The sequence below is a fragment of the Agelaius phoeniceus genome, chromosome 10 (genome assembly GCF_051311805.1).
Source record: "Agelaius phoeniceus isolate bAgePho1 chromosome 10, bAgePho1.hap1, whole genome shotgun sequence".
Lineage (NCBI taxonomy): Eukaryota > Metazoa > Chordata > Aves > Passeriformes > Icteridae > Agelaius > Agelaius phoeniceus.
The window spans coordinates 8,603,178-8,616,468 of NC_135274.1; the positions used below are offsets into that span (position 1 = coordinate 8,603,178).

At 40.9% G+C, this 13,291-nt stretch overlaps 1 protein-coding gene and 1 long non-coding RNA gene across 3 annotated transcripts in view; both read right to left on the reverse strand.

The window, feature by feature from the left end:
• Nucleotides 1-8,526: 8,526 nt before the first annotated feature.
• Nucleotides 8,527-9,895, reverse strand: LOC129124643 (uncharacterized). Its single transcript, XR_008534851.2, has 3 exons — nucleotides 9,502-9,895; nucleotides 9,089-9,223; nucleotides 8,527-8,632 (listed from the first exon to the last, which is right to left on the reverse strand). It is a non-coding gene; the product is annotated as an uncharacterized LOC129124643 (long non-coding RNA).
• A 54-nt stretch (nucleotides 9,896-9,949) lies between these two features.
• The window catches only part of SPSB4 (splA/ryanodine receptor domain and SOCS box containing 4), a 77,569-nt gene continuing 74,227 nt past the window's right edge, over nucleotides 9,950-13,291 (reverse strand). For both annotated transcript variants that reach the window (XM_077183841.1, XM_054639065.2), the window contains exon 3: nucleotides 9,950-11,247. In XM_077183841.1, the coding sequence (XP_077039956.1) occupies nucleotides 11,120-11,247 (128 nt within the window). In that variant the 3' untranslated portion in view covers nucleotides 9,950-11,119. The remainder of the gene's footprint in view (nucleotides 11,248-13,291) is intronic.

Here is a 13,291-nt window from a genome sequence, read left to right on the forward strand (position 1 = left end):
GAAGGGCCAAGCTGTATTTAAAACACACTGAGGTACAAAAGAGCTGGAGTAATTTCCTACCAGGTAACTTGACTTGGAAGCCGCATTCCAAACTTCTTTCCACATTTATTTTATCTCCTGGATGGGGATGCCTAAAGAAGAAGGGGCGAAATGTTCTTAATAAAAGAAGAGCAAAATTCATTAGTGACAGAAGCCTTAAAATTAAAATATGAAAAATCGAAGTATGAATGGAGGTGCCTTAGGACACTTCCTGTTCCTTGGTATCTATGGGATTTAAATTAAGGCCCGAGTATCCAAATCCTGGTGCTCTGCACATGTTGTACAGCCAGGGAGGGAGACAAGAGCCTGGAATCTCTCCTCAGAAACTGTCTGCTGGTTTGTTTGATCAGGCATAGGAATAATTGTGTAATCCCTAGGCCTGTACTTAGGGAAAAAGGCTTATTTGTCTCCTGTGGGTTGGTTCAACATATTTTTAAAATGATGGAAACTGTTTTTGTTGAAATGTCAGAGGTGCCAAATGCTTTCCCCAGCCCGAGCTCAGGAGTGGTTAATGCCCATTTTCCCAATCTCTCCAGGCAGCAGCACTGGAGCACTCGCACCCAAGCACAGCCGGGGTGCCAAGTGCCAGCAGGGGCAGATCCAGGGACTGGACAGTGGGAGTTTGCCCTGCTCCTGGGACCCTGGGCATGGAACAGCCACGGGTGCCCTGGGCCCTGCTGGGCACGGCAGCTCCTGCTGTGTGTTCCTGTGCCAGGCCCTGCCCGCTCTCTGCACATGGTGGGTTGGGTTTTGTTTTTTATTTCTTCAATTATGTTCAGGTTGAGCTTGTCATCAAGAGTCAAGTTTCCATTGTCACCAAATTCCTTCCCAAGGGTTCCAAGTGACCAGCTAAGCCCAGGTCACAGAGTACACTAATTTGGAATATTTTTCATAGGTGTAGGCAGGGAATTGTTTTTGAGAAAAGCCAAAGCTAAAGGATATGGGGTTCTGAGGGAAGGAGAGGGCTTCTGTGTAAAATTAAAAACACATTGTGAAAAATAAATCCATGGAACAGCTAATTTCCAGTCCTGGAGTGGCATTTCCAATCCTGGACTGGCTTTTTTAAAATAAAAATATTTTACTGCATATCCATGGTGGGATTCCATAGAACAGGGAAGGGTATGGTACTCTGGAAATGTTCCCAAGGAACCACACTGACCCAATATGTGACTCCAGCCCTGAGGGAGATCTCTTAACCAGCATCTCTGGCTGGTCTTGGTATGTCCTGACAGCTCCCATGCTGACACACAACAGGTTCCTCTGCCCAATGCATTGGGAAGTATCCCCAAGATGCCACAAAGAAAGGAGCACCTTACAGATACAGAGTCTTGGGATTCAGGGGACAAAAAAGGAGTTTTCAGTCTTTTACATCTCCCACTCTGTCAGCTTCAGGCTCAGGGAGACAGGGAGAGTCATAGATTTTACAGATACTGGTCTCATTTCAGCCTTCCTGCAGGCACAGTCTGACAGGGAGTGGGAAGAAAACAGCTCAGGATGGATAGCCTACTTCCAGAAAATCATCATAATCCACAAACCATTAAGTAGAGCTGTAGGAAGTTCCCAAAACATTCATTCTCCTGTGGACTGAGAGCTCAGAGTGGCACTAAATTGAAGTACAGGCTGGATCTGCCATGAACAGACTGTGGAAACTCCAGAAGTAAAAGCTACTTGGCCAATTCCATAAAATATTCTACAACTAGGCTCCTGAAATATGACCATCTCTACTCTCACCTGGTGATGGAAGGATGAGCTATGGTCTTTCCCTCTGATGGGTTTTTTTAGGATCTGCAGTGAACTGCAACAAAAAACAACCAAAATCCAGTTATTTCCCACAACTGGAACAGAAAAGTGAGGAAAAAGGACACAGGTGCACTCCTGGCACCCATCACCTTGTGATCAAGCCCCTCCAAACCATCTTAAAAAGAGACTGAAAGCCCTGGGGACCAAATTGCTGGGATTTATAAGAAAACTGATGAGTTTTATTTTGGCAATAAAGCCCAGTTATGCTTGTCTCATCAGCCAGGTGCAGCAGCCTCTCCAGGAGCCTGGCCAGGTGCGTCTGCCCAGCAGAGAGCTCCCTTCCACCTTTCAGAGGAACCTGTGAGGTGCAGGGCCGTGGCACTGGCCCCCATCAGCAGCATGTACCTGGGAAAGGGCAGGCAGAGGCTCAGCAGCATTCCCAGGCTTGGCCAATGCCTCCACAGCCTCACCTGACAGTCAGCATCACCAGCATTGTTAATGCCCTGCCTCAACCTGTTCCCATTGCTCACCACACAGGAACACACAGCAAACCCCAGGAAATCTCCAATGGCCGGGGGAAGCCCCGCCCTGTGCCTGAACTCCTTCACTCCATTACAGAAATTCACAGTGAGCTCCTGGCATGTTTCTGCATGACAGCAGAGGAGGTGTACACCTACAAAACCATTCAAAAAGGAGCTCTGTGCAAACAGCAGAGGACTTAAATTCTCAGAACTCATTCTCTTTGTTTTCTTTGAACAGGAAAACCACAAAAGGGAAAGGTCTTGATTAAATATATGACATCTGCTCTTTTTAGTTAGTGTTTCTGTAAGATGGGATGGTGTGAACATGCACACCATTACTGCAGGATAGATACAGGATTGAATTTACAAAGATAGTATCTTTAATGTGACTAATGCTATACTCTAAAAGCCAGACCAGCTTTCAGGATATGCAGGCTGAAGCTTTGATCCTCAAGGCAAAATACAGCTTCAAACTTGTGATACAAGTTTAACTTGCACAAGCTAATCAATTATATCATCAAAGAGGTTTGTACCTGCAACACAGAGAGGGAAGATTCAGTAAGTCATGAGAGAGAGGAAAGGTGTGTTCAGCAGAACACACAGGAGCTGCTGGTGGCTCAGGAATGGGAAAATTATAACAGGGCACAGAACCAATATATTTATCGACTCTTAAATTTCTGTGCAGCTTAAGAACTGTTAAAAGCTTAAACAGCTCTTTATCTGAATTTAACTTTGAAAACTGGTGTTTGTATTTCAGTGAAACATTTCTGTGTCTGAAAGTGTCTCCAGTTTCATTCAGCTGGTCTCATAAAAGACATCATTTGACCCTCCAGTTTCTGTAATTATAGCAAGACCATAAAAACTTTTTGATTCAGTTAGCAAACTCACAAAAGAAAAAAAGAATATTTTTTATATTTCTACAAATAAATTCCTAAACCATAAATCAAACAAAACTTTAAGGCCTTAACTAAAGATAATATAAATAAAAAGAGGGCACGATATAAAGCATCCTTCCTTTTCCAAAGTCACAAAGTTGCCTGATCCAGAAGGCTGGTATTTCAAAAGGATTAGAAGCATTTCCCCATGTCCAATGAGATGAACATGTTCAGAAGATAAATGTTTAGGAGATCTTTCTAGAGATACAAAGTTCTGGAGAAAAAAAAAACCAAAAAAACCAAAACATTTATTTCACCTTTTAGTGCACAAGACACAACATCTTGAGATGGGCTGGATTCCTATCCCAGCTGTCCATTTATCATTGGTTATTTGACAATTAAAAACATTTGTTCCCACTTCTGTTGGGGATGGGAATACCAAGCAATGCAAGGAACCAGCCTCTCCAAATTCTTTTTTTCAGCTCAGATTCAACAGGAAACTGGAAGTCACAGATCTCAAGGAGAAGGAAGTTTCTGTACTACAACTACAGATTTATTTCTCTTATTTTTATATGAGAGTAACCACTGATAGTAAAGTTGTGTATAACATTCCTTAGTGGGTGAGGGTTAATGATGTGAGAGGAACTGAAGCATGGAGTTTTAAACCTCAACATTAAGCAGCTCTATTATTAAAATTCATATTTATTCCAATCTTGTGCAATGCTTGTGACAGCTCATAGAACTTTGATCTAAAACAAATTGTTATTTTAAATACTGCTGATCCTTCTGAGAAGGCAAATTAAATTCTGGGCTCACAGAAGGTTGAAGCACCCACTGTTTCCCAGAGTGGGGCCCCAGTAGAAGAGTCAAGAGAAATTGCATATAAATAGCAAAGACACAAGACAAAAGGTATATTAGCAGCAAATCAAAGTGGTCACTTGTGTCTTTGTGTATATGTACAGAATGAGGCCATCTGGGGGCACTGACCTTAGTAACTGGACAGTTATTAAACTAAAAACTAATTAGGTCAGTTCAACAGCAAGCCACCAATGTGACATGTCCCAACATTCTTTGAGTGGGCTCTCAGAGTCGTGAACAGTGAAGACAGAGTGAAGATTCACCTTATGAATGCTTTTCCCAAAGTGGATGGTGAGGAGAAGAATGAAATTACAATGTGGATTTTTAAGAAGCTCGGCTTGGGAAACACAGCCTGAGTCTCAAATACCAGTGAGGTAAAAGATGCAGGAAGATTAGAAATGATGAATAACTGGGTGGTTTTATTTGTATCATGAAAACTTAGGGTCAATGAAAAATTGGACTGCTGTCTTTGATGTACAGAGGAAATGGTAGAGGCAGGGGTGGAGGGAGAATCAGCAAATAAGCAAGAACATGAAAGTTTCTGGCACAACTTGAAATTAATCTCAGAACTTCTGGAGGCCAATTTAATACTCAAAACATCCTTTCCTTTTTCCAATGGGGGTTTATTTATGCAATTATGTAGGACTTGGGAAACATTTTAATACCAGCAGCACTTGATGCTGGGCCAAGTTTACCCAGGTAGCTTAATTTATGGGGGGGGGGGAAGTTTGGTATTGGTTTGGTTCATCTCTAGACAAACCCAGATAGAATAGCTTAGAAGGATCCAAATCTTATCAATTCCCAACAGTTAAAAGTTATCTCCAAATGAAGTAAAACTTCAGTCCCCAAAAAAATGTCACAGGTACCTTTACTGTGCTTGAGAAGTCACTTCCAAATGCATACAGTGAAATTCTGGCCCCATGCCTTACAGCTGTTCATATTTTGCTACATAAGAAGCAGTGCACTTGCCAAACTGATTTTCTCAGTAAAATTAGAAAAGGCTGAACCATTTTCCCATTAAAAACATTCACTAGTTTCCCAGGTATGTGTGCAGCAGTTTCTTGTGTCTCTGCTAATAAAGTCTTAAGTGTGCTATAAGCATTTTATTCCTTAGAATAGTGCATTTTCAAGTTAAGCTTGTAATTTGAATAACTTTGTAAAATACCTTTTTCTTCTTTAAAAAATAGGCAAATATGGGGGAAACTGACACAGGCACCACCGAGAATATCCTGATCTCAGCAAAGTGCCTCTGTGATGCTGGCCTGTCACTGGGATTTGAAACTGGCAGTAGCATTTGTCATACATGAGGACTGGCAGAAATAAAATATCACCTCATTTATGTGTTTTGTTTGCTTTTCCTTAGAAGTCTGAAGACACCTGCCTTTTGTGGTGTAGCTTTCAAAAGTCAGAGAAACAGTACATGAAAATCCAACATACCTGCCTCCACTGTAAGCACCCCTAATATGTTAAAGCTACTAAAAACATGAGCTCTGCTTTTACAGCTACTGTCACCTGCAGAGATCAGAGCTACACACACCTTACAAATTGTCACAGCTACACAAATGAAACTGCAAGTACCTGATCCTGACAGCTGTTTTAAAGAGGATTTGCAGAGCTGCCTCCCAGCTGAAATGCAGACCCATGTGAGCTCAGCCATCCGTCACTGCTGCAGATGCTGCCTGGCACAGGAGCTGCCCCACACTGGGCTCTGCCAAGGGCTGGGCTCTCTCTGCCCAGGATGGGAGCTGGTTTGGGTACCCCCACATGTTCCTGCAGCAGTGCCAATGAGGAGAGAGCAGCTGTGCTTTTTGCCCTGAAGTTAATGAATTAAGGTCTACCAGGACAAGATGTGGAATTGGGTGCCATTACACACAACTGCAGAGCCCAGAGACATTCAGAGGCTTCTGAAGCAATCAGTGGTAGAGCCTTGGGATGTTAAGGCTGTGCAACAAAGGTTTAGTGGGGAAGATGCTTAAGCTTTAAACATCAACACTAAACACCTGATGGTGATGGAAGCATAAACAACTTTTCTTTATTCCTTTCCCCTCTGAATTTACTTGTACTCTATAGTGGGGCTAAAAAAAGAAAATAAGGCAAACACTATTCTCCTAAGCTCTGATCCTTTGTTCTCTGCCCCTGCCACAGTACACCTAAATTTGCTTTAACATACCTTCAGCAGGGTTCAGCTTTGCTGCAGATGTTTCCAAATGTTTCTATTTTAGACAATGCCTGCACAACACACTGAGGTCTTCTCTGAAGCAACAGCTGCTACCCTAAGAAAAAATAAAAAACAGTACCTGGTGGAGCATCCAGGCTGGTGTGTGTTGTATATTTCCCATGGCTCTATGTCTACAGAGAACATTTCCCAAGGAGGAAGGAGGTTTTTGGTGTCTTTTTGAAACAAGCAAACAAAACTGATTTCCACTTTATGATTACCAGACATTCTTTTGAGATAAACATGAGTGGATAAAGATCCTACATGCCTTTAAGCATAGAGAATAAAACCCACTGAGATTCTAAAGGTTTATAAATGGAAAATCATCACCAAGGAACCAAGAAGTCTGGCTCCCCCTTTGAATGCTGCTCTCAGCCTCAAGGAGACACATTTTTTCATTCAGCTTTCTCACAGCATTCACCTAACTGCACTTGCCAGTATGTTTTGCCAAATTACAGAAACTGCTGCAGAAACCATCTGCTTGACATTGCTTACATATAATAAAGTATGGCTCAATACAATGTGTTGGAAATGTTTGGGGATCTTTACATGGGAACCAAGGGCAGCAGTGCTGACTCAGGCAGATCTCCCGCTGATGTCAGTGGGAATTGCACCTGAATGAGCTCTGCTGGAGCTGATACAGAGCTCACTGTGCTGAGCTCCACTGACAGGAGAACATGTGGTTATAGTTTAACAATACCAACTGTAATGGAGATGAGAAGGAAACTTTATAGCATTTCTGGCTTGCTGCTCTTTTATAACTATCAAAAACACTTAAATGATCTGTACACGTCTGCTCTGTAACAGCTTTCCCAGCTTCAAGTGAACATTGAGAAACTGCTCCAAAGTTAGGTCCTACCTGAGGAAGAGTTTATCTGTTGATATAAAAACATGGACACCAGAAAGACTACATATAAAGCCTAAAATAAAACTTCATGATTTGTCTACAGATTGTAGCACATTGGGTGAGAATGCAGGGATTTCAACACGTCCCCAGTGGTTCAATGTGAGGCAGAAATAAAGCCTTTGTAGAACAGACTCTGTCAGCCCAGTAGCAGGATACCTGTGACAGCTGCTACATCAAAGCACAGCAGCTTCTCAAATTTGCCTCCAAATGTAGGTGTTACAAAATTACAGTTTCACTAAGTGTAAAAGCTCAGTGTGTTATAGCATCTGTGAATCGTGATCACCAGAGCAGCACCTCCAGGGGGATCAATCAATTCCCCAACCTCACATGAGCTGCAGAAGGCTGAAGAATGGCAAAAGGGAGAAAGTAAAGAAGAGAAGCTATGATACATGTTCCCACAAATCTCAACCACAGTTACAATAGAAGGAATTCTGAACCATCATTAATTCCTAGGAAGGGGCCACATTAGAGAACCAAATGCAGAGCAGGTAAAATATTTCCTTTTGGAACCCACTAATTAGCATGCACCCATCACAGAGGTTGCAATTTGATTGCAGCTCCCAGGCATGTGCCCTTTTCCTTCAAATACTACCAATAAACTCCCATGTTTTGCATTACACAGCTTCTGCTGCCCTCAGTTTACCAGCCATGGGAACACTGTGTGTGAGATTAGCTCAGTCTGTCAGAGCAGGGTATAAAGGGCTGTGGGTTTGATTGCCTTATGGGCCATCCACTTGAAAGTCAGACTCAATGATCCTTGTGGGTCCTTCCAACACAGAATATTCTGTGATTCTGAAATTCACTTCCACATCATGTCTAGAGAAACTGCACTCCTTTTTCTCAGGCACAGGGACACAGTGAAAGCTGAAAACTATCACATGGATTGTCTGTTTTTTTCATGTGATGAAAGGCAGAAGTGGCTGGAAATTGAAAATATGAAGGCAAGGAAGATCTCACTCCAAATCTCAGAGAGTCCAGCTTTGTAGTAAGTGATCACCCTCACTGTCAGATATTGCCCAGAGTGGACCTCTGGGTAGGGATCTTCCTGCATTGAGGTGGCCAGGATAGAGATTCTGAGAAGTTTCAACTGATCTGGTTGAAGGAATGTAACAACTTCGTGTTTGACCTCTGATTTGGGCAAAAGCCAATGCCTGGCTACTTTATAAATCATTGCTCAATGCCCTCCTGAAGCAGACAGTGAGCAACATCTGCATTCCACTGAAGGGAGCCTGGACAATCAAAGTGAGGGACCCAGCACCCAAGCTGGAGCTCACTGGCAGAGAGGAGACTCTTCCTGGTACCCTTTGTGAGGAGATTCTCTGACCACTTGTTTAGCCTCAATGCCTGATTCATCCTTACCTGTACTCCATGTTTCCTATAAACTCTCCTGGAAGAGAATCCACTTGCACAGGGATGCTTAGGAAGAACCTTGAAGTATCAATAATATCCTCTATGCTGCAGTCTCATTATAAGGCTTCTGCAGACCGAGAAAAATGCATCAAACAGACTTTGGTCCCCAAAAACATGGCCCTAATACCATATGAAGGAGTGTATCTACCATCCACAGAATCACAACTTGTCATTAGGAAACAGTAAAATAATAAAATAGTCATTCCTGTAGAACTATAATGCCTCAGAAGACACTAAGTGTTAGAAAAAATATTTGAAAGTTGAAATAAGGAAGTTTGGCTTAGAGAAATCATCACAGAAGGGGCATCAACTAAAATTCCAAAACAACTGTAAAGCAATAAGGTCAATTAACATAAAGAGGCACCATTAATTTGTCTTACAATATCAATTCCCCCTTTACTGTAACATTAAAAAGCTGTTGGTCTGGGTCAAGTGAAAGAACAGTTGTGTCCCTGCAGTTATTCAAAGGAACATGAAGTCTGTAGTTACACACAGTAGAACACTAATTTTAGGGAATGCTTACCTAGCATGGACCTTGGTGCTACCAGAATTGCCATTCCTGAACAGCTACTTGCTTATGACAGATTACTTGACACACCTTAGTTCTGCCTTTTGTGTGAATATCATACTTTTATAGCTCCTTCTTCCAATGTACCTACTGAGACAAAAGGTTTATATGAAATAAAGCAAGTAGGAAAAGTAAGAAATGTGGATCATTGCTGTAGTTTCTTCCCCTTTGTAAGATTAAGGGAAGGAATGCAGTATGTACCTCTCACCTTAAGTGAAAGCGAGTCCAAAATAATTCTTATTAATTAATTCTTCAAATTAAATCTTATTAATTAATTCTTCAAATTAATTAATAATTAATGCTGAAGCTTATAGTTAAACCCAGACAATCAAATATTAGTTATTTAACTTCTGACATCCCTGTGTTACCTTGTCCTTGTTGCTTCCACTCTTGCTTGTGTTTTTGTATCTCACATTTCTCTTTTCCAGCTGGAACTGTAATTCTGTTCCCAGGGGTGACTGAGAGCAGGGCAGCCATCTGTGGGGCAGTGGTTTTGCCTGGATCATCAGTGCACAGCTGTCAGTCTCCAACCTGCCTCAAAAGCACCAAGTCCCAAAGCACAGCTTGGCACAGAAGTGAGGTTTTGTTCAGAGGAATCTGACCAGGATGGTGTTGAAAGCAAGAGCATGTCCATACTCAGGCTGAGTGGGATAAATCCAGAATGGGACAGGTCACTGCCTGCCATGTCTCTCACACAGGAGCCTACAGCAGCAATCCCACAGAAGACCCAAATAAACATTTGCAAAGCTGCACAAGGAGCTGAACTTCAGCTCTGGGCTCAGAGCAGTTTTAGCACTTGATCAAAGGAGATGGGAGTTTTACTTTGGACAGTAGACTTTATTAGAAATTTTCTCCTCATTCATCAGTAAATTCACATTAAAATATGCTGAAGGCAGCTCAGTCTAAACATTTGACATTCTGCCCTAACAACAACTTCCAGTTTAAAAACTAGATAACTGATTCAGGCAGATAACTTGAAACATGTAAGAAACACAAACAGAAAGCAGCATCTTAAAAAAAAGGGATGAGCCTGAAAAACTGATACATTTCAGATGGAGCTGGGGAAAAAACCAGAATCAGTCACCCCAAGATGGGAAACAATTAAATGAGAACTCCAGACGCTAAACAGATAAATAAACATTATAACCACACATACATTAAAAAGAAAACAAAGTACTTAGAGTTCATACCACATAAAAATTATAAATTTGTTTAAAAAAAAAGTGACAAGCTTCCTAAAATATGAATATCCTAAATTCTTGGGACAATGAACACTTTGTTATAAACTGCAGAACTTTGGAGGGACTAGATTTGGTCTTGAAAACAATGAACTGCACCTTACTGTTACCAAGTCCAGAAACTGATCTGACACATAAACCATTTGTTTCCTCCCATGTTTTAAAACCATATTCTCTTCTTTTAGACAATAATCTGCTTTTTTTAAACATTAGAGCTTTTAGATATTATAGGCCTAATTATGTTGAGCACTGAACACACAGAGCTCTCAATAACTCTGCATACCAAGGTTTAAATATTTTTCAAGAGTTACTGTAAAGACTTTTCCTTTGCTAATGTTTTTTTATTTACTGGAGTAAAGTGTAGGAGAGAGAACAAAAAATGAAAATCATAATATTGAAAAATGGTCTGCCTGCAGGACACTGAATCTTGCAGGTCAGATTTTCTTTTGGCATTTACCAGAAGCAACAAAGAAAAACCAATCAGTGTATGAGAGATGAGAATTATAGCCTTCAGGACTGTAAACACAAAAGGCAACAGGTAACACATGAACCTCAATCAAATCAATGTTTTCACATTCTTTAGTAGTCCCCCACAGTGATCTGCTTTCACTGGTTCAGAAAAAAATACATATATTAAAAATTAAATAACACTTCAGTGTCCATCACAAAAATTTATATTTTGCTGTAAACAATTTTCTGCCATTTGCATTGATGAACTCCAATGTGAGGCCAGAGGGTTCTAGATTTCTTATTGGTACTGTAAATAATTTTTCAGAGACAGAGGCAAAGGTAGAACTTCTATGTCATGCAGGCGGTCTCTGCCAAGAGCAAAACGAATTGATCTTCGGCACAAGTCCATTAAAGGCAGGGGTTCCGCTGGAAAAACAGGAGAAAGAAAAGAAAACAAAGAGTTAATTTCTCAGCATCTCCATTTACAGACACTGTTTTGTTTATTAACAGAGATTCTGTATTCTATTGTCAGTCACAAAGATAGCAATGGTATTGGGAAAACCTCTGTATCTTGAGGCAATTAAGATAATCAGTAGAAGTCAAGGCAGAATTTTCTACATTTCACCATAGTCAGGGGCTGCAAAGTTTCACACTGAGCTTCTTTATCTGTGAGGTTTAAATCAATAGTGCCAAAGCACTCTTCAGGCTGCTCTACCAAGCATGAGAAGTTACTACATTTCCAGATCTCAAACAAGACAGGGAGTTTCTACTGTGTTTATAACACAACATTCATCATTTCGTGTTAACATGAACTACACTGGCAACTTCTGACCTTTTCATCCCAGCTCCTTCTGCATCTTAGGAACTGGAAATGGCACTTAGGGGTAACCCAACTTCTCAGCCAACAGTGCTTTTCCTGCAACACTCTTTTAGCCTTTCCTTCTAGGAGCTCCTTTGGAAGAAAAAACTAAACAAAACACCCTCCAAAATCTAGAGGAAACATAACCTTTTCCTCTGTGAATAAATTAGTGGAGGAGGATTTGGCTGACTGGAAGCCAGAGTGTGTGTTCCCATATGTAAGCACCAAACACCCCCAAAATATATAAACAACATCTTCAGATGTCTCCAGTTTAAATTAATCAAAGTGAATTAAGTATCTGCCAGAAATGCCTTGCTGATACCACTTCAGATTGGAGACCCAAACTCTGATCCCCAGCATCTCAAACCATCTCACCCCTATATCTCACCCTGGCCTGCAAAGCTAGCACAGAATTGCAGGAATATCATAAAATTTCCACCTCACAGTAGCAAGCATCATCTCTGTGACTGCAGTGTTGGCAATGGAAATCCTTCTGCCACAGGAGCTGGAATAAAGCTGTGAAGTCTTGTACCAGTTACTGCTATCTTTAAGAATTCCAACCAGATGGATTTTGTTGCACATGCTGGCTTATAAAGGTAAGAACTTAAAAGATTAGAGGAAACTTTTCTTCTTTACATGATGAAAGAGTGGTAGCCTTAAAAACCTTACTAGCACTTTCAATGGAGGGGGAAAAAAAGTATTGTGCCTATATTGTAATGGTAACATTTAATAAACTTGACAGATTTCTTACAAGTGCTCAACACTGTACAGCACTCAGTGGTTTTATCCAGATCTGTGTATGAGCCATGTGCAGATTTACACACACTGCCTAGAGGAAGGAGTCCCCTCATGGCAGGGGGGTGGAACCAGATGACTTTTAAGGTCCCTTTTAGGGACCATTCCATGACTTTATTCTATAATTCTGTGTTAATCCATCAATCTGTTAGCTGATATTTTAAAACTAGTTGGGAAAAAAAATCATTACAAAGCACAAAATACCCAGTTAAGGACTGGATTTATATGCTAGAATTGTCTGCTCTGGTGACACACCACTGACTTAATGGATTTTCCATCATTTATCCCAACATCACATTTGATTTGTGTCGTCCACAGTTCACTAAGATATTTCCCCAAAGTGGCTGCAAAAAAGCTTAGAAAGCATTCTGAAAGACTAAAAGGTTTTTTTAGCTTATAACCACTTCAGTGACAATATGGAGTCTATTTCTTGGCAATACACCTCATTGATAATTTTACCTATTAAAAATTACACAATAAGAGCCCTCACATTCCATTAATAAAGCAACATTTTCTCTGCATAGGTGATCTTAGTTTTCATTTTTTCCACAGCAGAATTATGGATGTTAAATCTTAAGGGATAAAGCTGTGAAATTCATTAACCAGAATTAATAAGCAGGAGCAAAAATAGCTCATGAGTTCTGGGACACAGAATACAACACATCTTACAAGCCTTACACCATAAACAACAATTTTCTGAGTATCTTCCCACAATCTCTGAGGTCCCATTAGGAAGATATAAAATGAGCAGGAGGAGTGTTTAAAGCCATTAACTGACCATGTGGTCTCTTTTTTTTTCCTAGACAAAGGAATATG